Source organism: Neoarius graeffei, chromosome 8 (assembly GCF_027579695.1).
Source record: "Neoarius graeffei isolate fNeoGra1 chromosome 8, fNeoGra1.pri, whole genome shotgun sequence".
NCBI lineage: Eukaryota > Metazoa > Chordata > Actinopteri > Siluriformes > Ariidae > Neoarius > Neoarius graeffei.
In genome coordinates this window covers 81,355,920-81,383,910 of record NC_083576.1, presented here as the reverse complement: position 1 = coordinate 81,383,910, position 27,991 = coordinate 81,355,920, and the positions used below count along the sequence as shown (strand labels likewise).

The 27,991-nt window shown below is 41.1% G+C and overlaps 1 protein-coding gene across 1 annotated transcript; it reads left to right on the top strand.

Moving 5' to 3' along the window:
- The first annotated feature begins 948 nt into the window (after positions 1-948).
- LOC132890943 (RIB43A-like with coiled-coils protein 2) lies at positions 949-27,991 on the top strand. The gene is made up of 8 exons (XM_060928340.1): positions 949-1,184; positions 1,270-1,351; positions 16,674-16,985; positions 17,356-17,474; positions 17,641-17,850; positions 24,398-24,555; positions 26,655-26,676; positions 27,884-27,991. The coding sequence occupies exons 1-8, from the start codon at positions 1,068-1,070 to the stop codon at positions 27,947-27,949; spliced, it is 1,086 nt and encodes a 361-aa protein (XP_060784323.1). The 5' UTR covers positions 949-1,067; the 3' UTR covers positions 27,950-27,991.

Sequence of the window (27,991 nt, the reverse complement as noted above, 5' to 3'; positions counted from 1 at the left end):
GCCAATTACATAAAAGTGCAATATAAACGTTCAGGGATGACAAAACAACCACAATTAATATATCAATTGTTTATAATGCGGGAATCGTGAAGCAAGAAGAAGAAGAAGCCGAAAAAGAAGCGATGCCGCTAAGATGTAAGGGTTGTTTGATCGTCAAGACATGTCTGGAAGCTGTAGCTAGTTTACAGGAAAATTCACTTTGTTGCAGCATGTTTATATTTGGGCGGCACGGTGGTGTAGTGGTTAGCGCTGTCGCCTCACAGCAAGAAGGTCCTGGGTTCGAGCCCCGGGCCCGGCGAGGGCCTTTCTGTGTGGAGTTTGCATGTTCTCCCCGTGTCCGCGTGGGTTTCCTCCGGGTGCTCCGGTTTCCCCCACAGTCCAAAGACATGCAGGTTAGGTTAACTGGTGACTCTAAATTGACCGTAGGTGTGAATGTGAGTGTGAATGGTTGTCTGTGTCTATGTGTCAGCCCTGTGATGACCTGGCGACTTGTCCAGGGTGTACCCCGCCTTTCGCCCGTAGTCAGCTGGGATAGGCTCCAGCTTGCCTGCGACCCTGTAGAAGGATAAAGCGGCTAGAGATAATGAGATGAGATGAGATGTTTATATTTGATTTCAATATTTCTCTTTTTTTGGTTAATGCTATCAACCGCTAAAAAAAACCCATTATTAAACATCTTTAAACATGATCAGTAAGTATTCATAATAAAGATTAAGTGTTCTTGGATATTGTGCTAAAGAACTTTGAGTTGTGCTAAGCTAAGAGACTTTGGAACTTGTGCTAAGAGACTTTTGTGTTAAATAACCGTAAACCCTACACTCTCTCCGTGGATTCATATTTTACTGAATCGACTCACGGAATCGATTCCCAAACACAGTGATTTGTGGACCGGAATCGAAAGATGGCGCGCGCGTATTTGCGTTTCCTAGCAACGGTGAGTGTTGTTTCCCAGCTGACGGTTTGCTGCGAGACAAATAAAGACATAAATAACTAAATAAATCAGTAAAAACACCATTTGTGCTCCGTTAAAAGTTGGTAAAGGTGAATGTGAGGGTCAGCTGAGAGAAATGAACCGAGTGGAGCTGATATCTGATCGCATCTCAGCCGCTCATTTGGACCGGAGGAGAAACCGAGAGCTGCAGAGACAGGAGCGCGTTTTCAACACCAAAGTCCGGACTATAGGAGTGAGTCCGAGCCCGAACTAATGCTTTAGTTATTTCATAAAGTTCAGTCTGACGTGTTTGTGGTAAAGTGTAATCTGTTGTGTAGATTGATAAAGAAGCTCTTCAGCATCAGGTGCAGGAGAAAAGATCTCAACAAGAATCAGAGGCCAAAGCGCTGAAGGAGCACGGTGAGTTTACAACCATATAAACTGAGCAGGATTTAAAAGGGAAACTGTGGTAGTATCTCATGATTACGATTTACTATCTCAATATGAGCAAGTTTCTCATATAGTGTGCTTGCAAAAGCACACTATTGTTCTTCCTGCGTTTATTATTAGTGATGCAGTGCTATGCATTGCAAACTAATAGTCAAACTCTTGTTCTACGTGTTTCCATAGTTCGAATTACGGGGGGTACTGGGTACTATACCCCCCAATGAAGACCTAGTACCCCCCCAAAGAGACAAAAATATAAGTTTTGGGGGGGTCCGATATTTTTTCTGATATTGTGAAAAGGAATATATAATTCAAACCAACTCCCATTCGGCATTCTTATTGTAGGAACATTTTAATGTAAATTGATTTCAGACAGACACCCCTATTGTGGACCGTACCATTTTTAGTCACCGCAGCGCTAGAACGCGCTAGAGCAGGGGGTTTCAAAAAGTGTGGGAGAGTCAGCCCTCCCCTCCCCCCCGCAAAGAGCAAATAAACAAACTAGACCGGACAATTCCCCGGGGGAAATTGTGAGAGGATGCAGTGCGCGAAGCAATTCGGTCACGCATGTTTGCTGGCCGTGAATGTGTGACCTTCAATGATGTTTCAATGCAATGATTGTGTGTGCATGAGACAGCAGCCCCCCCCGTCACTCACTGCTCCCAGACGGCATGGCGACGGGCCTGAGAAAGCACAGAGTGACACATAATCTTCTCAATTGTTGGCTGATTTTTGCTCAGGATCAGGCCTCGAACAACGACAAATAACTCTTCACCGAAAGCAGCTATTCACAAAATTCTTTCACAGTGAGCGCTAGAAGGGTCTCCTGAATAAACTGATGTGATTTTTTGTCTGTCGTGTTAAAACTGACGACACTAGAGCGATTTAAAAACGAGTGACTTTTCTCTCACGTTTATAATGGGTGTCAATGAGCTAAGACACACAAGGGCTGGAGTTTTCTACTGTTTTTTTTATGAAGGACCAGGCCTCGAACAATGACAAATAACTCGACAACGGAAGCAACTATTCACAAAATTCTTTCACAGTGAGCGCTAGAAGGGTCTCCTGAATAAAATGATATATTTTTTTTCTCTGTAGTGTTAAAAATAAGGACACTAGAGCGATTTAAAAACGAGTGACTTTTCTCTCACGTTTATAATGGGTGTCAATGAGCTAAGACACACAAGGTCTTGAATTTTGTGCTGTGTTTTACCACGGACCAGGCCTCGAACAATGACAAATAACTCGACAACGGAAGCAGCTATTCACAAAATTCTTTCACAGTGAGCGCTAGAAGGGTCTCCTGAATAAACTGATGTGATTTTTTGTCTGTCGTGTTAAAAATAACGACACTAGAGCGATTTAAAAACGAGTGACTTTTCTCTCACGTTTATAATGGGTGTCAATGAGGGCTGTCAGCTGCCCTGTCCTCAGTTTGACGCTTGTCATTCAAAAACTGTAAATCCTATCGTTTAGGTAGACACATTCTGTGAATCAGGACAAGTTTTCCTACTACTTTTGAGAAAATCATGTCTGTAGAGTGAAATTTGTGGCTGAAAACACAGTTTAAGCGAGAAAGTTTGAGCTTTATTTTCAACCTCTCTCCACTCTAAGTTAACGAGCTTCACTGGTGTGTAACGCAATAGACACCCATTCAAAAGCCGGATTTTCTCCCAGAACCCACATGGCGTTTGAGCCGGGACTGATCCGAAAGTGTAGAACCTAGCAGAAAAGTTGAATGCCAGATCCACAGAGGAGAAGTTTTCCTACGTTTTAGAGTTTGAATCACGTCTCTAGGTTAAAGCATGCCAGAGCAGCGGACGTTTGAAAAACGTTGAAAAAGTGCTTTTTTTTCAATTAATTCCATAGAAATGAATGGGGTTTTTTTCGACGATTTTTTCGCGACTACGTCGCGAAAAAATCGTAATCTGTAGAGAAAAGTAATAGCATAGCGAGTCCGATCGAGCCGCACGTTTTGATGTATTGTTTGTCTGTGTGCGACGTACGGTTATTGAGTTATTCGAAATCAAAATTTGCATAGGAATAATAAATATAAGAAGAAGAAGAAGAAGAAGAAACACGTAGAAGAACAATAGTTGCAGTGCTTTGCACTGCAACCTATGGGCTCCCCTAGGGGAGCCCATAGGTTGCTGTGCTGCAGCACTGCATCCTAATAAACAACAGTGCCCCCCCCGCGCGCGCACACACAATTTTTGTTGTTGCTATACTCAATGTTCCATTCGTATTTTAAAAAATGGGTGTTGTACACATTTTTATTTTTTTCTTTTACATATTTTAAACATCTGTGCTTTTTGAAAGCATCTTTTTTTACACATTTAAAACATATGAGCTTTATTAAAACATCTTTTTTTTTTTACACATTTTAAACATCTGTGCTTTTTGAAAACCTCTTTTTTTTTTTTACATATTTTAAACATCTGTGCTTTTTTTAAACATCTTGTTTTACAAATTTTAAACATCTCATAGCATCATTAGCTAGCACCTCTTGGCAGACAACACACTGTGGCAGTGGAGCATCTTCAGATCCAGTCCATGAAAATCCAAATTTTAAATAATCGTGGTCATACTTCCTTCTTTTTTTTGCTTGGCCCAGACTCTGTCTCCTCACTCACTGTAGCTTTAGGTACTAAAAATCGATCCATTTTGTGTCTGGCAAAGGCTAGCTGAAGTTCGCTAAATGTCCACAATAGTAACTTATTCTGGTTTATTTTTCCTCACGTTGCGCCGGCGCCCCCTAGGGGAGACGCGCCCCACACTTTGAAAAGCCCTGCGCTAGAAGCAATAGCTTCTACTCCACACCGTATTCAGTTGATTCATCAGATACAGTCCATGGGTTTGCAGCAATTTATACAGTCTGGTTTGCAGCAGAAGACGTGCATTGGTAATGTTAGTTGCTAACCAACTTTTAGCCTGTTGAAAATGTGTTATTTTACAACTTTCATTTATTAAAGTGATTTGTTCTTTCAGCTCATGTCACATCTTTATACATTGAATTACTTACCCACTGAGGCCAGAAGGCTACAGTGGACGGACATTAACATTAGTTACCAACGTTAGTTAGCAAGATAAGCTAAGTCTCTATTTAAATCAAGCTTATTAGAGTGTGGTATAGAAACGATTCTCATTTCAAAGGAGAAGAACTCCATATGTTTCCATTCTCGTTTTATCATGAATAAATTGTGCCCTTCTGAAATTCATTTGGCACATAGGCCCATCTTGTATGTGTGATTAGGCACAAGAAGTTCTGATGTAGGCCTAGCTAAGCCTATGTAAAATTACAATCAGAACCTCTGGGGACTGGGGGCAACATAAAAAGAGCCAGGTAGTAGGCTAGCCTAGGCAAAATAGCCTAGTACATGGATGTTTTCTATTGTTTTTACTTACATTCCTTTTGTATTATTTTTAAGATAGTCATAGTTTCATCTGAGTACCCTGTTTGAGTTTATTCACAGAGACAGTAGGCCAAACATGAGGAAAAGGGCCAGACATCAGACATTTTTTTGGTGCTAAAAGAGTAAAGTAGTAAATATTAGCACTAAGATCTACAGACAATTACAGTACAAGTGTAGGTGCAGTTAGGTTTTATACGCTGTTCATGTGAATAAAGAAAATGGGTTCCCAGCAGACAGGAGAGGCACAGCAGGACGAAAGAGAGCAAGACATTCAGCAGGACTGTTCTGCATGTGTGTATATACTGTATGTGGCTCATTTGTAGTGTTGATACCCAGTTTGTTCTGACAAAGAAGGTTATCAGGTTGTACTGCCGTTTTTCTTCTGTGGTAGTACTGTATGGTTTGTCATGCTTCTTAATGACATTAAAAATTATTGTTCAGAGTTATTGTGTTGAGTTACTGACACCGACTTCCATAGACGAGACGGGACAGGACCGGGGGGGCGATTGATATGATAGTGGACCATGATAGTACTCCCCAATTATGGTGGGGTAATTCGCACTCTGCGTGTTTCTTCTTCTTAAACTTATTCATCTTCCGTACAAATTTCGATTTCGAATAACCCAATCAGTGGCGTGCACAGACATTTTGGGGGGCAAGTGCTCTGGGGGGGAAAAAGGGCACTTTTTTGCGCATGTGGAACACCTTATTATAAAAGTCTGAGATTTAACCCTCCTCTTGTGTTCGGGTCGCCACTGACCCGTTTTAGTTTTTAAAGGTGTAAAACAACCACTTAATGTTAATTTATTACATCAAGGCTTTTTGACTTTGCCAGGGATCTCTAGTTGAACAAAATAGAAAAAGAAATTTTTGTTTTCCTAAATCTGAAAATGGTCTAGCAAAAAATATAATACTTATGTGCAGTTGTTTCTGTATGCGACGGGCTACTTCACGACAAAATAATTACAGCTTGGGCTTAGAGGGCAAACAATACATTTTCCCTCGATTCATGTGTTACCTGGCTGGTGGGGCAGGGGAAGAGCTGACTGACTGCCCGATGTGTTGTCTGCGCTACGACAAGGCCGTGGCTTCCAGGACGCTATGCTGCTGCAACCTCACATTGAATGCACTGCACGCTTGTTCATGTGACAGAGCGAGAGAGACAGAGGTCCGGTGTGTGTGCGGAGGGGGCACACATCGGGACATTATTTTCACACACGCTTTTAATGCCGTGGCTTTTCTAAAAGATCATGTCGACATTGGCCTCAGTAAACTGTAAAAAAAAAAAAATTCAAAAGGGCACTTTTTTGGACAGAGGGCAGAGGGGCAGGTGCTTGAGCACCACCTCGTGTCTATCTGTGCACGCCACTGAACCCAATAACCAGACATCGCGCACAGACAAACAATACATCAAAACATGCGGCTCGATCGGACTCGCTATGCTATTACTTTGTTCAGCATTCCCATTCATTTCAATGGGAGAAGGTGAAAAAAAATCGCACATTTTCAACGTTTTTCAAACATCCGCTGCTCTGGCATGCTTTCACCTAGAGACATGATTCAAACTTTAAAACGGAGACAAACTTCTCCTGTGTGGATCTGGCTTTTTTGCTAGGTTGTATACTTTTTGATCAGTCACAAATCAATCACCATGATCAATTCTGGAGAAATTCAGACTTTATAATGCGTGCCAATGGGGTGAGCTTAGAGTGGAGGTGAGCAACTTAGAGTGTAGACAGCTTTTAAAAAATGCTCGACATTTCTCATTAAAACTGTGTTTTCAGCCACAAATTTCACTCTACACACATAATTTTCTCAAAAGTTGGAGTCACACTTGTCTTGATTCACACAATGTGTCTACCTAAACGATAAAATTTACAGTTTTCGCACAAGAAGCCTCAAAGTGACAGGTTCACAGCCCAACTGCTCCATTGACTCCCATTATAATCCCGACAGTGCTTTGACGAAAAAATCAGAAATGTCAGTTGTTTTCAACTCGCTCTGTTGTCCACATTTTTTACACTAGGGACAAAAAAATTACATCAATGTGTTCATGAGAGCCTTGTAGCGCTCAATGTGAAAGAATTTTGTGAATAGCTCCTTTCGTTTTCGAGTAAATCGTCGTTGTTCGAGGCCGGTTCCTGAGCAAAAAACAGCAAAAAACTGACAAGATTTTGTGTGACTCAGTGCACCTGTTCAGGACCGTCACCATGCCAACTAGGAGCAGTGAGGGAACAGAGAGGGGAGGGGCTGCTCTCTCTCTCTCTCAAACACGCGCATGATCATAGCATTGTAGCATTATAGCAAGTCACACATTCACAGCTAGCTAACATGAGTGACCAAACTTCAAGAGACTTCATATGACGCCTCAGGGCAAGTCCCCACACATATCCGTCCGCTCATCTGAGACCTGCACTTGTATTTTTCTTGGTTTTCACACATCCTTTTTTCCGTCCATAGGCTTCCATTGATTTTTGGCCCCATTCAAATGAATGGAGTGTTAGTATGCGAGCTGTTAGCATGTTAGTATGCTAGCTAGCTGTTAGCATGTTAGCATGCTAGCTAGATGTTAGGATGTTAACATGCTAGCTAGCTAGCTGTTACATGTTAGCATGGTAGCTAGCTATTAGCATGTTAGCATGCTAGCTAGCTGTTAGCATGTTAGCTAGCTGTTAGCATGTTAGCATGCTAGCTATTAGCATGCTAGCTAGTTGTTAACATGTTAGCATGGTAGCTAGCTGTTAGCATGCTAGCTAGCTGTTAGCATTCTAGCTGTTAGGAGAAGAAAATCCTCTGAAATATGCTTTGCCTGTCTTCTGTCTACTTCGGCTGCACCTGTAAGAGCACCGTCACCATGGCAACCAGCACCAGTAAGGGAGCAGATGGGGGAGGGGCTACTCTCTCTCTCTCTCTCAAACACACACATGATCATAGCATCGTAGCATCATAGCAAGTCACACATTCACACAGTACAGTACAACTCCTGCGATAGCGACTGCTACGGCCACTGCATCACTCTTGCGATTTCCCACAGGGGAATTGTCTAGTTCAGGGCTTTTCAAAGTGTGGGGCGCACCTCCCCTAGGGGGCACCAGAGTTCTTCAGGGGGGGCACAACGTGAGGAAAAATAAACCAGAATAAGTTACTATTGCGGACATTTACTGTAGCGAACTTCAGCTAGCCTTTGCCAGAGACAAAATGGATCGATTTTTAGTACCTAAAGCTACAGTGAGTGAGGAGACAGAGTCTGGGCCAAGCAACAAAAGAAGGAAGTATGACCACGATTATTTAAAGTTTGGATTTTCATGGACTGGATCTGAAGATGCTCCACTGCCACAGTGTGTTGTCTGCCAAGAGGTGCTAGCTAACGATGCTATGAGATGTTTAAAATGTGTAAAACAAGATGTTTTAAAAAAAAAAGCACAGATGTTTAAAATGTGTAAAAAAAAGATGTTTTAAAAAGCACAGATGTTTAAAATATGTAAAAAAAAAAAGATGTTTTAAAAAGCACAGATGTTTAAAATGTGTAAAAAAAGAGGTTGTAAAAAAGCACAGATATTTAAAATGTGTACAAAAAAAGATGTTTTAAAAAGCACAGATGTTTAAAATGTGTAAAAAAAAGATGTTTTAAAAAGTACAGATGTTTAAAATGTGTAAAAAAAGATGTTTTAAAAAGCACAGATGTTTAAAATGTGTACAAAAAGATGTTTTAAAAAGCACAGATGTTTAAAATGTGTAAAAAAAAGATGTTTTAAAAAGCACAGATGTTTAAAATGTGTAAAAAAAAAAAGATGTTTTAAAAAGCACAGATGTTTAAAATGTGTAAAAAAGATATTTTAAACATCTGTGCTTTTTAAAACATCTTTTTTACACATTTTAAACATCTGTGCTTTTTAAAACCTCTTTTGTACACATTTTAAACATCTGTGCTTTTTAAAACGTAAAAAAAGATGTTTTAAAAAGCACAGATGTTTAAAATGTGTAAAAAGAGGTTTTAAAAAGCACGGATGTTTAAAATGTGTAAAACAATATGTTTTAAAAAAGCAGATGTTTAAAATGTGTAAAAAATGTTTTAAAAAGCACAGATGTTTAAAATGTGTAAAAAAAAAGATGTTTAAAAAAAAGAACAGATGTTTAAAATGTGTAAAAAAGAGGTTGTAAAAAAGCACAGATATTTAAAATGTGTACAAAAAAAGATGTTTTAAAAAGCACAGATGTTTAAAATGTGTAAAAAAAGAGGTTTTAAAAAGCACATGTTTAAAATGTATAAAAAAGATGTTTTAAAAAAGCACAGATGTTTAAAATGTGTACAAAAAAGAGGTTTTAAAAAGCACAGATGTTTAAAATGTGTAAAAAAAGATGTTTTAAAAAGCACAGATGTTTAAAATGTGTAAAAAAAGATGTTTTAAAAAGCACAGATGTTTAAAATGTGTACAAAAGAGGTTTTAAAAAGCACAGATGTTTAAAATGTGTAAAAAAAAAGATGTTTAAAAAAAAGCACAGATGTTTAAAATGTGTAAAAAAGAGGTTGTAAAAAAGCACAGATATTTAAAATGTGTACAAAAAAAGATGCTTTAAAAAGCACAGATGTTTAAAATGTGTAAAAAAAAAAAAGATGTTTTAAAAAGCACAGATGTTTAAAATGTGTAAAAAAAAAGATGTTTAAAAAAAGCACAGATGTTTAAAATGTGTAAGGAGGTTGTAAAAAAGCACAGATATTTAAAATGTGTAAAAAAAGATGCTTTAAAAAGCACAGATGTTTAAAATGTGTAAAAAAGATGTTTTAAAAAGCACGGATGTTTAAAATGTGTAAAACAATATGTTTTAAAAAAAAGCAGATGTTTAAAATGTGTAAAAAATGTTTTAAAAAGCATAGATGTTTAAAATATGTAAAAAAAAAGATGTTTAAAAAAAGCACAGATGTTTAAAATGTGTAAAAAAAAGATGTTTTAAAAAAGCACAGATGTTTTAGTAAAAAAAGATGTTTTCAAAAAGCACAGATGTTTAAAATGTGTAAAAGAAAAAAAAATGTGTACAACAGCCATTTTTTTAAATACGAATGGAACATTAAGTATAGCAACAACAAAAATTGTAAGGGGGGGGCGCTGTTGTTTATTTGCTCTCTGAGGGGGGGCTGACTCTCCCACACTTTGAAAATCCCTGGTCTAGTTATTATTCTTTTGCACTTTTTTGAGCTGCTACTCCTCCCGGGGCATTCGAGTCAGAGACGCTGTTCCACTTCTCACTTGTCCGGCCTGTAGTGCAGATGTGTGCTTGTATACAGCTTTTCGGTATGCCTTGTCGTTCTCCTGTAATCTGCGTTTTTCAACATTTTTTCCCCATTGAAATGAATGGGCGTGCAACGCAAAAAACAGATTTTTCCGTCTGTAGGCCAAACCGTAAGGTGTAAAGTCATGAAACTCGGTACACTGACAGAGGAGTGGACCCTGATTGATTTCATCAAGTTTCATGTTGGTACGTCTCACGCTGTAGCGCCACCAACTGATCACATTCTTACATGCGTTCATACATGTGACTTTGGATCCGTATGTCCGATTTTCATAAGTCTGGTGCTGTTGGAATCCTTGGAGCTAGACCAGGGCTTTTCAAAGTGTGGGAGAGTCAGCCCCCCCTCAGAGAGCAAATAAACAACAGCGCCCCCCCTTACAATTTTTGTTGTTGCTATACTTAATGTTCCATTCGTGTTTAAAAAAATGGTTGTTGTACACATTTTTATTTATTTTTTTTACACATTTTAAACATCTGTGCTTTTTTAAAACATCTTGTTTTACACATTTTAAACATCTGTGCTTTTTTAAAACCTCTTTTTTACACATTTTAAACATCTGCCTTTCTTAAAACATCTTGTTTTACACATTTTAAACATCTGTGGTTTTTTAAAACCTCTTTTTTACACATTTTAAACATCTGTGCTTTTTAAAACATCTTTTTTTTTACACATTTTAAACATCTGTGCTTTTTTTTAAAAAACTCGTTTTACACATTTTAAACATCTCATAGCATCGTTAGCTAGCAGCTCTTGGCAGACAACACACTGTGGCAGTGGAGCATCTTCAGATCCAGTCCATGAAAATCCAAACTTTAAATAATCGTGGTCATACTTCCTTCTTTTGTTGCTTGGCCCAGACTCTGTCTCCTCACTCACTGTAGCTTTAGGCACTAAAAATCGATCCATTTTGTCTCTGGCAAAGGCTGAAGTTCGCTAAATGTCCGCAATAGTAACTTATTCTGGTTTATTTTTCCTCACGTTGTGCCCCCCCCCCCCCCCCGCCCCCGAAGAACTCTGGCGCCCCCTAGGGGAGGCGCACCCCACACTTTGAAAAGCCCTGAGCTAGACGAGTCCAACGCACCCTATGACGTCATTCTCCGCCTAATTAGATTTTCCGCCATTTTGAATTTTGTCCAAAGTGAAGGTAAAGTGGCCCTAACCGAATGTTTTGTCTGATCATCATGAAACTTGGCACACATGATCTCCAGTCCATGCCTAATGAATGATATTCGTTTTGCTCTCATACGTCAAAGCGTTCGCCCGTGGCAGCCAATCAAAATCGATGGCGAAGCCACCAAACAGGAAGTGAGCTCATATCACGGAAACGCTTTGATGTATCAAGACCATATTTAGTGGCATGACTTTGGACACCATCCAAACTACCGTCATCAAATATGGTGTCATTTGGCCACTAGGGGGCGTCACAATTAGCAGAAATGTATTTTGGCTCATATTTCAGAAATGCTTTGACGTATCAAGACCATATTTGTTGAGATGACTTTCGGCACCAGTTCATGTATCTTCATCAAATTTGGTGTCATTTGGCCACTAGGGGGCGCCACAATGAGCAAAAACGTGTTTTGGGTCATATCTATGGATTTAGAATTACATCTAAATGTTCATGTTAGTGATGCTCTGGGATGTCTCTGTAAAGAACCTTGCCAGCCTGTCATCTCCGTATGAGAATCTGCCTTGTGTCTTGGCCAAACTTTTGCGTGTTGACACAAAACTTGTCATGTGGGCATGCGGTCGCCTCTCTTGCCGGGTTGCCATGGTGGCGCACCTGAGCAAGCACACTTTCGCATTTTCTCCAGAAATGCATTCTAGTTACGACTTACTATCTCATAATGATGAGTTGATGTCTCATAATGAATCATGAGAAGGTTTCTCATAACAATGACTTGCTATCTCATAATTAGTGTGCTTGCTCAAGCACACAGCAGCCAAAGGCAAGCACACTATTGTTCTTCTTAAGTTTACTTATTCTGCCTTATTCCGACACGTTTTTTGGATCCACTACTCCTCCTAGGGCGTTCGAGATAGAGACACCGTTCCAACTCTGAGACGTCTGGCCCGAAGTGGTGTAGTGTGCTTGTATACAGCTTTTGGATCAACGTGCCCGTTCTCTTGTTCTTGTCGTTTTTCTTTTGGTTTTTTCCCATAGAGAATGAATAAGGCTCATGAATCGTATCGTCCTACTCGGACACGCTCCATCGCAGATGCACCAAACCTCATGTGATACTTCAGGCCAACTCCCCCAACACATACATGCAATCAGCTCTGACCCGCACTCATATTTTTCCTTTCTTTTTGCTCATCCCTTTTTCCTCCATAGGCTTGCATTGATTTTTGGCCCCATTGAAAATGAATGGTGTTTCAGGAGAAAACTTTCACTCTCCATCAATTTTTTTTAACCAAGTGACCAAACTTCAAGAAACTTCACTTGATGCCTCAGGCCAAGCCCCTGCACAGATCTATCCCCTCATCTGAGACCTCCACTCATCTTTTCCTTGGTTTTCACGCATCTCTTTTTACCTCCAGTTATGTGTTGATGTTGCTAATTAGTTGCAAGCAAAATCTAACTAAAACATAACATTCTACAACGTCAGGGGGACGTTATGCTAACATTCAGGGAACCAAACATGCAACCAGCAAGGTTAGGGGAAGGGCAGGGGAAGGTTGTTGTTGTAACCAACAGGAAACGTTTGGGCAACGTCAGAAAAACTTTCCGTGGCAACCAAGTGGCAACCAAACCTAACGTATATGCACCGTATAGGCAACCAAAGGCATACGTGCCCAGAACGTTCTGGGAACGTAAAATTGTTACTAGGGATAGGCTTCCATTGATTTTGGGCCCCATTCAAATGAATGGAGTTTTGCTGAGTAACACTTCACCACACATCCACCAAACTTCATACGGCACCTCAGGCCAAATCACCATCACACACATGATATCGGTTCTGACCCGCACTCGTCTTTGTCTTGCCTTCCATCCGTCCATTTTTTCTCCATTTTGCCACTAATCAGTGGAAGCTTGACTGAGTCATTCCTCCCTTCACCCATAGGTGATGATGCATTTGGCAAGGATCTACTCATTTGAGACTTTGACAGCAAATCAGCTTCAACTCAATGGCCACTTTATTAGGAATACTTACATGCACACGCGATAGCAATTAGCATATAAGCAGTCGCGTGTTACCATGCTAGCTGTTAGCATGTTACCCATTACAATATCATGCCTGCTGTTAGCTCGCGAGTTGTTAGCATGTTCACCATTAGCATGTTATCATGAGAGCTGTTAGCATGTTAGGATTAGCATGGTAGCATGCAGAGTTTGCATGTTTGCTGTTAGCGAGTTCGCCTGAGCATGTTAGCATGCTAACTGTTAACATGTTAGTTGTTAGCATGTCACCCTCAGCATGTTAGCATGCTAAAAGTTAACATACTAGTCATTAGCATGTTAGGCTGTTAGCATGATAGCTGTCAGCATATTAGCCTTAAAGTGTTAGAATCTTAACAAATAGCATGTTAATCATTAGCATGTTAGAATGCTAGCTGTTAGCATGTTATCTATTAGCATGTTATCTATTAGCATGTTAGCATTAACATGTTAACATGCTAGCTTTTAGCATGTTAGTATGCTGTTAGCATGTTAGCATGCTAACTGTTAGCATGCTAGTTGTTAGGATGTTGGCATGCTAGCTTTTAGCATGCTAGCATGATAGCTGTTCTGCTACAGCTCAGCAAGCACACTGCATTTTCTCTGCGGAAATGCAGTCTAGTTATTACTTGCTGTCTCATAATGAAATATGAGAGTTTCTCAAAACAATGACTCAGTAGCTCATAATTACAAGTTACTATCTCAGTTATGACTTGCTGTCGTATAATAATGAAATATGAGATGTCTCATAACAATGACTTACTATCTCATAATTATTACTTGTCTCGTAACAATGAAATGAAAGTTTCTCATAACACTGACTCAGTATCTCATAATTATGACTTACTGTCTCATGATAATGACTTGCTGTCTCATAACAATGACTCAGTATCTCAGAATTACGAATTACTATCTCAGTTATGACTTGCTGTCTCATAATAAAAAAAATGAAAATGTTTATCATAATGACTTACTACCATAATTATGACTTGCTGTCTCAAAATAATGAAATATGAGAATGTGTTTCATTACAATGACTTACTATCTCATAACAGTGACTTACTATCTCATAATTATGACTTACTGTCTCATAATGAAATATGACCAAGTTTCTCAGAACAGTGACTCAGTATCTCATAATTACAACTTACTATCTCAATTATGGCTTGATGTCTCATAATAATGACATATGAGAACGTGTCTCAAACAACCCCGATTGCAGAAAAGTTGGGACAAATTGTAAATAAAAACGGAATGCAATGATGTGGAAGTTTCAAAATTCCATATTTTATTCAGAATAGAACATAGATGACACATCAAATGTTTAAACTGAGAAAATGATTCATTTAAAGAGAAAAATTAGGTGATTTAAAATTTCGTGACAACAACACATCTCAAAAAAGTTGGGACAAGGCCATGTTTACCACTGTGAGACATCCCCTTTTCTCTTTACAACAGTCTGTAAATGTCTGGGAACTGAGGAGACAAGTTACTCAAGTTTAGGGATAGGAATGTTAACCCATTCTTGTCTAATGTAGGATTCTAGTTGCTCAACTGTCTTAGGTCTTTTTTGTCGTATCTTCCGTTTTATGATGCGCCAAATGTTTTCTATGGGTGAAAGATCTGGACTGCAGGCTGGCCAGTTCAGTACCCGGACCCTTCTTCTACACAGCCATGATGCTGTAATTGATGCAGAATGTGGTTTGGCATTGTCATGTTGGAAAATGCAAGGTCTTCCCTGGAAGAGACGTCGTCTGGATGGGAGCATATGTTGTTCTAGAACCTGGATATACCTTTCAGCATTGATGGTGTCTTTCCAGATGTGTTAGCTGCCCATGCCACACGCACTAATGCAACCCCATACCATCAGAGATGCAGGCTTCTGAACTGAGCGCTGATAACAACTTGGGTCGTCCTTCTCCTCTTTAGTCCGAATGACACGGCGTCCCTGATTTCCATAAAGAACTTCAAATTTTGATTCGTCTGACCACAGAACAGTTTTCCACTTTGCCACAGTCCATTTTAAATGAGCCTTGTCACAGAGAAGACGTCTGTGCTTCTTGATCATGTTTAGATACGGCTTCTTCTTTGAACTATAGAGTTTTAGCTGGCAACGGCGGATGGCACGGTGAATTGTGTTCACAGATAATGTTCTCTGGAAATATTCCTGAGCCCATTTTGTGATTTCCAATACAGAAGCATGCCTGTATGTGATGCAGTGCCGTCTAAGGGCCCGAAGATCACGGGCACCCAGTATGGTTTTCCGGCCTTGACCCTTACGCACAGAGATTCTTCCAGATTCTGTGAATCTTTTGATGATATTATGCATTGTAGATGATGATATGTTCAAACTCTTTGCAATTTTACACTGTCAAACTCTTTTCTGATATTGCTCCACTATTTGTCGGTGCAGAATTAGGGGGATTGGTGATCCTCTTCCCATCTTTACTTCTGAGAGCCGCTGCCACTCCAAGATGCTCTTTTTATACCCAATCATGTTAATGACCTACTGCCAATTGACCTAATGAGTTGCAATTTGGTCCTCCAGCTGTTCCTTTTATGTACCTTTAACTTTTCCAGCCTCTTATTGCCCCTGTCCCAACTTTTTTGAGATGTGTTGCTGTCATGAAATTTCAAATGAGCCAATATTTGGCATGAAATTTCAAAATGTCTCACTTTCGACATTTGATATGTTGTCTATGTTCTATTGTGAATACAATGTCAGTTTTTGAGATTTGTAAATTATTGCATTCCGTTTTTATTTACAATTTGTACTTTGTCCCAACTTTTTTGGAATCAGGGTTGTACAATGACTTACTATCTCATAACGGTGACTTACTGTCTCATAATGAAATATGAGTAAGTTTCTCATAACAGTGACGTAGTATCTCATAATTATGAATTACTATCTCAATTATGACTTGCTGTATCATAATACCGTGAGCTGGCCTAGTAAACAAATGCTTGACGACCTGTTCTCAGCAGTAGCATCCATACTGGCATACATTATAGTTTCTTATTTTGGATGCCATTTTGGTAACACCATGATGGTACAAACTGTTTAATAGAAAACTGTGTGACTGCAGTCTCTTTATATTTTAGACCTCTACATGGATATTGTTATTGCTAGCGTAGTTACAATGGCATTTAATAGCAGATCAACATCTCAAATACAAGGAATGATGGTCAGGTTTCACTCTTGGCTCCTAAAAAGAGCAAGAGCTTCTTTTCTCACTCACTGACCACCATCGTATTAAGGAGAATCCAGTGTAGAAGTAACGGAGACACTGGTGCAAACATTGGACTCAAAGTACAATAATCCAATCCAGTGACGCAGAGATCTGCAGTGTTGCTGTGCTGTAGATGTGGCTAGTTTCTTCCAGTCAGGAACAAAGAAGAGGCCTTGTCTTACATTTTTCTCCATTCTTCCAGTTGATGACCTCATACGCACTGACCGTACTGCATGTCTACTGGAGAGCAGGCGGAAGAAAGACGAACATCTCCTAGCGGAGGCCATTGTAAACTTCCGCCAGCAGTTCCAGCAGCCCAGCAGTAGGCGCGAGTTCGACCTGAATGACCCTGAAGTGCTGAAGAAACAGGACGGGGTACATATTCTGCCGGGGTTGGCAGGCGAGGACCTGAACATTGGAGACAGAACACGGAGACAGCGGGAGCAGCTGAGAGACTGGACCTTACAGCAGCAACAGGAGCTGGACCAGGCCAAGGAGCTGCGAAGACTGCAAGGTAACTGTGGTTTACCAAATCTCAGGTAGCAGCTGATTTGTGTGTTGGTTGTGTTGTCTCAGTCTACACTGAGCTCCAGAATTATTGGCACCCTTGGTAAAGGTAGGTAGAAAACATTATGAATGCTATTTTCTGTATTAATTGCTTTGAGCATTGATGAATCTAGTTGTTAAGACCAGCTCTGAAAGGTGATGTGTTTTTCATGTTCTCATACATCTGACTCCAAAACATCAGCTACATATCAATTTGTCGTCGGTTTAGAACAAAGAACATAGTTAATTCCCCAGGAACGTAAAAATTGATGCAAGTTGAAAATATGGACTAAACAGAGGATCTGTTAAATTAACTGAGGGTGTGTTCTGTTAAATAGCTCAGCAGTATGATCAAAGTAGAGTAGCCCTGGATAACCGAGCCCTCAAGCTGCAGAAGATGGAGGAAGAGCACAAGAGAGCCACCAACATCGCCATCAAGGACTTTAACCAAGCTCTGGTGAGTCAGAAGAGTTCAGCTCAAGCTTAGTGGACCAGGATACTCCTCATCTCAGCTAAAGCTCATTCCCTGGTGCACAGGGAAAAACATGAATGGATTATCCAACGTTGTGGGCCTGTAGAATTGTATTTTGATATGTGTGGTGTTTTTTTTATCCTTCACACAGGCAGTCAAATTGCAAGAACGGAAAGAAAGAGAGCGTCGTCAGGAAGAGGAGAACAACCGAACTGATATCCTGAACCATCTGCAGGGGGAGCTGCTGAGTGAGAACACACAGCGGAGTGCCAGAGTGCGCAGGGACTGCTACAAGGGCATGACACCCGAGCAGATCCGAGAATTCACCATCTGTCAGCAGCAGCAAGCTGAGGAGAAGAAGGTAAATTCAACACATACACCTGATCACCATCTTTTATCCCTGAAAGATGAATTAGTCTTCATGAGTGAGTTACTATAGCGACAAGATGATCAGCAGGGGATAAATGGTATTGATGGCACAATTTTTAGAATTTTATTGAGTATGTGCATAGTCAAGACATCACACAGCAAACGGTGAGGATCATTAAGGACTGAAATCTGAAAAGTTGCCTGATGCTGATTGGTTAAAGATGCAGTTTGTGCCAGGTCTTCAAGATGTGTTCATACGGTACATGTGCAAAAGTCTTAAGTACAGTCAAGCTGGAAAGTCTGCACATCCCTTTCACCTTCTCCACATTTTATTACATTATAGACTTGTTCTACAATAGATTGAGTTTATATTTTGTCACAAAATTCTACACAAAATAGCCCATAATGACAAAGTGAAAGCAGGTTTTTAGAAAATGTGCAATTTTATTTTACTGACAAAAATAGGCTATTTAGGGGTCACATATCTGTACACACCCTTAGCCTAATACTTGGTTGATGCACCTTTGGTAGCAATTACAGCTTCAAGGCATCTTGGGAAAGAAGCTACGAGCTTAGCACACTTGTTTCTAGACATTTTTGCCCATTCCTCTTGGCATATCCTTGCAAGCTCCGTCAGGTTGGATGGGGAGCATCGGTACACAGCCATTTTCAGCTCCTTCCACAGATGTTCAATTGGATTCAGGTCTGTGCTCTGGCTGGGCCACTCAAGGACATTCACAGACCTTCTCCGAAGCCACTCCTCTGTTCTCTTGGCTGTGTGCTTTGGGTCATTGTCATGTTGGAAGGTAAACTTTCGCCCCAGTCTGAGGTCCAGAGTGCTCTGCAGCAGGTTTTCTTCAAGGATCTCGGTGTACTTAGCTGCATTCATCTTTCCCTCTATCAGGACTAGTCACCCCATTCCTGCGGCTGAAAAACATCCCCACATCATGATGCTGCCACCGCCATGCTTCGCTGTAGGGATGGCATTAGCCAGGTGATGAGCGGTGCCTGGTTTCCTCCAGATATGACGCTTGATATTCAGGTCAAAAAGTTAAATTTAGGTTTCATCAGACCAGAGAACCTTGTTTCTCATGGTTTAAGAGTCCTCTAGGTGCCTTTTGGCAAACTCCAAGCGGGCTGTCATATTTGGTGTGAGGCGACCCTTTGCTTAAAAAAAAAATTATCTCGGGTACAGAGTGCAGCTTTATAAGGAAATGAGCTGTAGGTTTTACTGAACATCTTACAGAACCAGCCACAGTTCTTCTGGATACTCTGACTGTCACACTCGCGTCCTCATTTTGCACCAAAACTTTTGCAGTAGCCTTCATTATGTTTTCTTTTTTATATGTCTGTGAAGATTCTCAGTCATCCAGGTACATATTAATCTGTGGTTGGTAGAAGAGAGCAACTGGACTTGCTTGAAGACTCTTGAAAACGTTTCACCTCTCATCCGAAAGGCTTCCTCAGTTCTGTCTGACTAATAGGGAGTATCGGGTATTTATCCTCTCATGGATCATCATAGAATCAGAATTCTGATGGCTGCATTGTAGGTGGCTGATAAAAGACGTCCCAGACACTCACCTCTGTTCAGTGATGGCCGTTCCAGGTTGACAAAAATGAACGATCCTCTCTGGCTAAGATGTCTGCCAGTTTTCTGGAAGTCCTCTCATACTCCCACACCAGTCGAAGGGATCTCATCCCAAAGTGCATAGAAACCTGTCTGTGAAGATTCTCAGTCATCCAGGTACATAGTAATCTGTGGTTGGTAGAAGAGAGCAACTGGACTTGCTTGAAGATTCTTGAAAACGTTTCACCTCTCATCCGAAAGGCTTCCTCAGTTCTGTCTGACTAATAGGGAGTATCAGGTATGCAGCCATCAGAATTCTGATTCTATGATGATCCATGAGAGGATAAATACCTGATACTCCCTATTAGTCAGACAGAACTGAGGAAGCCTTTCGGATGAGAGGTGAAACGTTTTCAAGAATCTTCAAGCAAGTCCAGTTGCTCTCTTCTACCAACCACAGGTTTTCTTTTTTAATCTGAAAAGTGCTCTCTTATGGAATATGGGCGGCACAGTGGTGTGGGCAGCACGGTCGCCTCACAGCAAGAAGGTTCTGGGTTCGAACTCAGTGGCCGGCGAGGGCCTTTCTGTGTGGAGTTTGCATGTTCTCCTTGTGTGCGTGGGTTTCCTCCGGGTGCTCCGGTTTCCCCCACAATCCAAAGACATGCAGTTAGGTTGACTTGGGGCGGTCTTGGGCTGAGGTGCCCTTGAGCAAGACACCTGACTGCTCCCCAGGTGCTCTAGTGTGGCTGCCCACTGCTCTGTGTGCGTGCGTGTGTTCACTGCTTCAGATGGGTTAAATGCAGAGGATGAATTTCACTGTGCTTGAAGTGTGCATGTGACAAATAAAGGTTTCTTCTTCTGCTCAGATACAAACTTTTTTTTCCCCTGTAACATTTAATTTTGTGCTGGAAGAAACCCTGAACATAGGGTGGCACGGTGGTGTAGTGGTTAGCACTGTCGCCTCACAGCAAGAAGGTTCGGGTTCGAGCCCCGTGGCCAGTGAGGGCCTTTCTGTGCAGAGTTTGCATGTTGTCTGCGTGGGTTTCATCCGGGTGCTCCGGTTTTCCCCACAGTCCAAAGACATGCAGGTTAGGTTAACTGGTGACTCTAAATTGACCGTAGGTGTGAATGTGAGTGTGAATGGTTGTCTGTGTCTGTGTCAGCCCTGTGATGACCTGGTGACTTGTCCAAGGTGTACCCCGCCTTTTGCCCGTAGTCAGCTGGGCAGTGTTGTTTTTGGCAGCCATTTTTTATTTAGTTTTAGTCTTAGTCTTTTGGATGAAATGCTTATTAGTTTTAGGTCACATTTTAGTCAATTCCATCCTTGATAGTTTTGGTCTAGTTTTAGTCGACGAAAACTTAAAGGGTTTTAGTCCAGTTTTAGTCATTCATTTTAGTCGAAAAAATAATTACTTTAAAACGTTAAATTAGGCCAATACAGAGACAGGAAATTGTAATCGAGGTTGACAGGTTGTGCTTAGCACACACTCTACATAAACGCTGTCTAGTGTGCATGCTCTCTACATAAACGCTGTCTAGTGCAGACATCCCAAGTCTCCTGGACATCAAAGAGGTGCACAGACTTTCAATAAAAATCCATAATCACTGTGCAGTAAAAATGGACTGGTTTAGCGCTAATCATGAAGACCACCCCCTTTAGTAACATTCCAAACACCCCTGACATCACTATTATAGATGCTGACAGTAAGAATGTTATTTTTGTGGAAATAGGTCGTTGTTTTGACGAAGCTAGCGGTCCCATTCATTTTCGCCAGGTCACGGTGTTTTGGAAAACTTCATAGGAAATTCATCACAGCCCAATTGTTGAGTGACATTAACCAAAGCTAGCAAACGTATACATGATCCAGTGTTTCTCACAGACCAGGTAGCAATCTGTGGTGCTCCACTGTGCTGATGAGGGAATCGTGCGCGGTGGTGTCGTGGCGGTCAGTGGAGTCGGTCATTGGGGTGTATGCAAAGTGTTTACAGCGGGCGATGTTCAAACACACAGTATTTTTCTTCAGCGTCACCTGCTGGGACTATTTTAAAGCCACAAGAAGCATTTGAGATTATTCAGTTCAATCTAAATTCTTTTAAGTTCTTTAAGAGAAGACAGCTAAAACAATTTTTACCAGAACCCTGCCTGGTTTCATTCCTCGACCCAACTTTACATTACAGGGCAGGCCATTAGTTTGCTGGGCTTGATGTTGGTGGAAAACCTGTCTTTTAAATTTATGAAAATTACTCACCAAAATTGAAGTTAAAGTTTAGTTTTTACTAGAGATGCACCGATTGCAATTTTTTGGGCCGATTCCGATTTCCCATGGAGTGTGACCTGCCGATACCGATTTTGGCCGATTCCGATTTCATTTTTTCAAACCACTTCACAGCACACACAAAGACTATTTTCTTTTTATCTTTTCTTTAATAGAACATTCTGCCAGATTTTCAGTAATGAATTTTCAACACCTCAAAGGTTGAAAACAAACGAAAAGACATTGTTCTTTGTAAAATCTTTCTTCATGTTTGGTATTAACATAATTCCTGAAATAGGAAATTCACACAAACATTTTTTCTTTTCCCATCCAATATCTGGCACAAAAACAACTTCCCCCTCATATATTATTTGCCTACTGCTATGGAACACACTTTCATAAGCCTATTTAGATCTGAAAACTTATGCCTTATAGAACAACCCGTTTCTTCATTCAGTATCAAAATACAAAAATAATTTCCAGTCATATACCATAGCCATTCTATCATCTTTGTCAAATGTGTATTTGGAGAGCAATTTCCAATGGAATCAAGTGCAACCAAGGTTGTAAAACAAACAGACTTTTTTTTTTCTCTCTCTTTGTACAAATCTAACTAGATGTTTGGTAATAGGCTAACATATTAATTCCTGTAATGGGAAATTCACACAAACACAAACATTTTCTTCTTTTCACATCCAATATCTGGCACAAAAAAAAAATTCACTATATTTGGATATATAATGTATCCAAATATAGTGAAAATTTTTTTTTTTTTTAACGGCGCACGCGCCGGAGCTTGTTAGGCGCGCAGGACTGACACTGTTCTGCGCAAGCGCAACACAATCGCACTAGAAAGCATGTTCAAGCTGCCAGTGTAGCTGCAGTCTTTTTAGTTGCGAATTACGAGTATTTCCACTTTCATCTCTATGTGATGCACAAGTTTTGATCAGCAGAAAATCGGCATATTTTAATTTTGACCGGCCGGTCGCCGGTCATGGCCGATCACGTGAAAATCGGCCGATTCCGATCGGCAGCCAGTCAATCGGTGCATCTCTGGTTTTTACCTTAGTTTTTTGTCTTTTTGGTGGCAATCTTTCAGTCATTCTTTAGTTGACATTCAAGGAATAAATTACAAAAAACAAGCTGGAGGTTTTTATTTTAAATATTGAACTCAACACTTACCTCAACCAATACTAAAATGAAATAAATAGTATAATGTAACAAAATAATAATAAAATAAAATATCATAATTAGATGTAAGAAACCACTTAAGGTAACACCAAGGCAACTAACAATAATGAAAAAGCATTACCCTAATTGGTGCAAAGCCTGCATGCCCTATCAGAACATTTAATTCTGCGTGGCTTCCTGAAAAAAAACTCCAGTGCCCTATCATAAGGGAAGTCATTGCTGAAGCGGGATAAACGGGATAATGCAATAAGGCCGGTTCCTCCCGTCAAGCTGCTACTGTATGCATCAGAATTGGTTTATAGCCTGACTCAGGGATGTCCGTTTCCTGTAAGCCAAGAAGGCTATGATAAAGCTCATCACGAGCACGACGTAGGCTACCTTTTAAAATAAGGGGTCGGAAGGCGAATCGGGAAGGCTGCGTTATTTTTAATTAGCCTAACAGGCCTACTTGCAGTCCGGGTATATGCGCAATGGCAGGCCTGCGTACACACCTCTCTGTGTGTGGGTGTGCGCGCGCGCGTGAATGAGAAGAAAGAGCACTATGAATGAACGGAACGATACGCAACGGAATTTTTTTTTTCAAAATCGCAAGTCTGATTGTGTGGCGATAGGAATCCATTGTGTGGCACAGCGCCACACAGTGGTCTATGTATGGGAAACCCTGCATGATCTATTAAGGACTTCTTGCAACGTTAACTTACCGTCGCAGAAATAGCAGCATGGTGAGCCTTTAGATGCCTTTTGAGGTTGGTCGTATTCTTGCCACGTAGTTTATAGCCACAGCGTGTACCTCTACAGTATCTCCCACTACAAGGCATTCTGTTTTATTTTCTGCTGGATTATGTGTAAAGTATGAACATAAATCATCACGTCTTTTCCGCCCACCAAGCCCTTGTGCTGGCGTTGCCGCCGCCACGGTCCATGAACTGTGTGTGGCTGCCCCGGTGTGCACTGTGCCCGGACGTGCCTGGTGGTGGGCGTGACCAAACAAGGACAGGATGCAGGTGCATTGCTGATATTTTCAGCATTTGGCAGACAGATTGCACACACCGTTGGAGGAAACGCCATGCATTTTTATAGTCCTATAGCCAACCCACTAACATTTTCGTCTCGTCATATTTTCGTGATAAAAGAGTTATGTTTAGCTCGTCACTGTCTCGTTTTAGTCATGAAAAAAAGGTGCGATTAATGAAATCATTTCGTCATCATCATTAATGAAAACAACACTACAGCTGGGATAGGCTCCAGCTTGCCTGCGACCCAGTAGGACAGGATAAAGCAGCTACAGATAATGAGATGAAAAACCCTGAACGTTTGGAACTCTAAAATGTTTTCGTACTGACTCGATAATGTAGAAGTCATAAAATAGAAATCTATAACACAGTTTGTCTACAAAAAAAAGAGGCTACCTAAGACTTTTGCACAGTACTGTATGTTGAATTGATGTTTGATGGGAAGTCGTGTCAGTTGTATGAACATGACTGACTTTATGATTTTTGTGTGTGTGTGTGTGTGTATGTGTGTAGCATGTTCGCTTGAAGCAGAGGTATGAGCAGCTAAAGGAGGACCGTCTGCACATGGCCTCAGCTCGGACTGCACTGCTGCAGGAGAGACAGCAGGCGAGAATAAACAAGGAGCTGCGCAGAGCTGTGGATGAAACTAATAAAGAACTGGCCCAGGTTCAGCATGAACAGTGTGTATAACACACACACACACACACACACCTGTACACCAGGATTGTTTTCTGACCAATGTGACAGAATAATAAACTCAATGTTTTATTCAAAGCAGTATGCAGTGGGGGCGGCACGGTGGTGTAGTGGTTAGCACTGTCGCCTCACAGCAAGAAGGTCCTGGGTTCGAGCCCCGGGGCCGGCGAGGGCCTTTCTGTGTGGAGTTTGCATGTTCTCCCCGTGTCCGCGTGGGTTTCCTCCGGGTGCTCCGGTTTCCCCCACAGTCCAAAGACATGCAGGTTAGGTTAACTGGTGACTCTAAATTGACCGTAGGTGTGAATGTGAGTGTGAATGGTTGTCTGTGTCTATGTGTCAGCCCTGTGATGACCTGGCGACTTGTCCAGGGTGTACCCCGCCTTTCGCCCGTAGTCAGCTGGGATAGGCTCCAGCTTGCCTGCGACCCTGTAGAAGGATAAAGCGGCTAGAGATAATGAGATGAGATGAGAGTATACAGTGGCTTGCATAAATATTCACCCCTCCCCCCTTCTACATTTTGTAGTGTTACAATCTGGAACTGAAATGGAGTTAACTGGGAATTATGTGTCACAAATCTACATAAAATCACCGATTAGGTTGGGATTGCATAAATATTCACACCCCCTGCTCCCAAAAATTAGATGTGTTGGCACGGTGGTGTAGTGGTTAGAACTGTCGCCTCACAGCAAGAAGGTTCTAGGTTCAAGCCCAGTGGCCAACAGGGGCCTTTCTGTGCGGAGTTTGCATGTTCTCCCCATGTCTGCATGGGTTTCCTCCGGGTGCTCCGGTTTCCCCCACAGTCCAAAGACATGCAGGTTAGGTTAATTGGTGGCTCGAAATTGACCGTAGGTGTGAATGTGAGTGTGAATGGTTGTTTGTTTCTATGTATAAGCTCTGCGATGACCTGGTGGCTTGTCCAGGGTGTACCCTGCCTCTCGCCCATAGTCAGCTGGGATAGGCTGCAGCTGCACAGGATAAGTGGTTCTGGATGGATGGATGGATGGATGGTCACCTAATTTCAGTGTTAATACATCTGTTCCAGGAAGAACTTGGAGTTTGGTAGATAGCATATCTAAATAAACAGTATCATAAACATATCATGATAAAAGCTGCACAGGATAAGCGATTATGGATGGATGGCCTTTACAAGTCACCTTATCTCAGTGTAAATACATATGTTCCAGGAAGAACTTGGAGTTTGGTAGATAGCATATTTAAACAGTATCATGAACACCTCATGATTGTTAGGATTTAAAGCCATGATTTAAGTTTTATAGCTGCAGAACGTGATTTAGGATTGTTAGATTTAATCAGTCTCTCCAGTGTTGAATTTGAAATGATTGAATGTTAGATTTAATGTTAGATTTACAGCTGCATTAAGTGATTTTAAGTTAGTTTTGTAGTTTTAGAATGCAGAATGTGATTTGGGATTGTTAAGACTTTATGAATTTAATATTTTAGCCTCTTATATCCTATTCCTGTAAAGTTACTGTGTGACCTTCCTCCGGTGGAGAAGACACACACTTCTTTGCTAGACTAGACATAAACATGTCTTTGTTTAAAATTGTCGTTTAAAAAAAAATCTCGCACTTTGACGTGCGTAAATGCTGAGTTGCTGAGTTGTTAAAAAACATCCGTTGATATGAAATATATTGCTTATTAAGATGTGTTTTGCTCAGTCCAAGGTTTACTGACCTAGTCACTGTTGTCATAGTCTGACATCCTACGACACACACACATAACACACACACACATAGCATAGCTGCATATCCACACAGACACACACATAGAGACAGATATCAAACAGTGATGTCATTTCATCCACACAGATAAGACACATATAAAATCCCTGTATTCTCTCGTTGTATTGGGGGACTTGCGAATAAAGATTGCGAACTAAGGATTGTGGGGTTCCTTTCTTTTTTCTGCGACTCACCCCCAGACGTCTGGGTGACACGAGGGGACTGATCTCGAGACGGTGAGGGCCAGAGGTGAAAAAACCCTAACAATGATAAAAGTATCTCAATATTTAATAATGTCAAATACTGACAGGGTAAATATTTGATTACATCAGTGACGGGCTGAAGAAGGCATTAGTCAGAGAAGCAACCAAGAGGCCTTTTTTGTAATATTTGTCGAAGTTCTCCTCCTGAGTTCTCCTCTTTATTTACCAGTACTTGGTAAAGTCTTCCAACTTTAATAAAACTTAGGTCTTTGTGGCACCCTAGACTGTAAACAGAAGATAAAGTAAATGTACATAAAGTATACGTATACTTAATTACAACATTCTAAATTGCACTTCTTGTGCATTTGCATTAAGAAACACCCTCAAATTGCCATATATGGTAAACAACTTCCCATTAAAAAGGCAAAGAACTCAACTTAGTCATCAGTCTCAGTAATCAGCCGTAAATATGCCTTATATATTATATTTTGTCTGCGGGGCGGCACGGTGGTGTAGTGGTTAGCGCTGTCGCCTCACAGCAAGAAGGTCTGGGTTCGAGCCCCGTGGCTGGCGAGGGCCTTTCTGTGCGGAGTTTGCATGTTCTCCCCGTGTCCGCGTGGGTTCGGCGCTCCTGTTTCCCCCACAGTCCAAAGACATGCAGGTTAGGTTAACTGGTGACTCTAAATTGACCGTAGGTGTGAATGTGAGTGTGAATGGTTGTCTGTGTCTATGTGTCAGCCCTGTGATGACCTGGCGACTTGTCCAGGGTGTACCCCGCCTTTCGCCCGTAGTCAGCTGGGATAGGCTCCAACTTGCATGCGACCCTGTAGAACAGGATAAAGCAGCTAGAGATAATGAGATGAGACATTTTGTCTGCATCATCAGAAACATTTAGTTGATCTGATTGATTGTGATGGAGCGCCTCACAATTAGTTTATCTACAGTTACACTTTTCTGCCACTAACTAGTTTGTCCAGTCATATAGTCAGAGCCTTCTGCACAAGAAGAACTTAATAAATGACATTCTGTATGTAGAAACAGGGCAGCACAGTGGTGTAGTGGTTAACACTGTCATCTCACACCAAGAAGGTTCTAGGTTCAACCCCAGTGGCCGATGGGGGCCTTTCTGTGTGGAGTTTGCAAGTTCTCCCCGTGTCTGTGTGGGTTTCCTCTGGGTGGTCCAGTTTCACATGGACGCATTAGTTTGGGTACTGAGTTTCAAAATGGCTTCAGTTCAACAAAGTTCCACCAAAACTGTTGACTGTGCCTTTAATAATATGTGTGTATATAATAGATGTATATTGAGGATGGACTGTGCTATGAATTTAGATGTTTTCTGTCTTCATCACAGGAGGAAGAAAGAGGTTTACACCAATGTCCCTGATGAGAGCTACTTCTCCCAGTTCAATAAGTGCAGCAGATAGAAATCTCTAAATACCATTACGACACCTTTAAAAATAAATAAA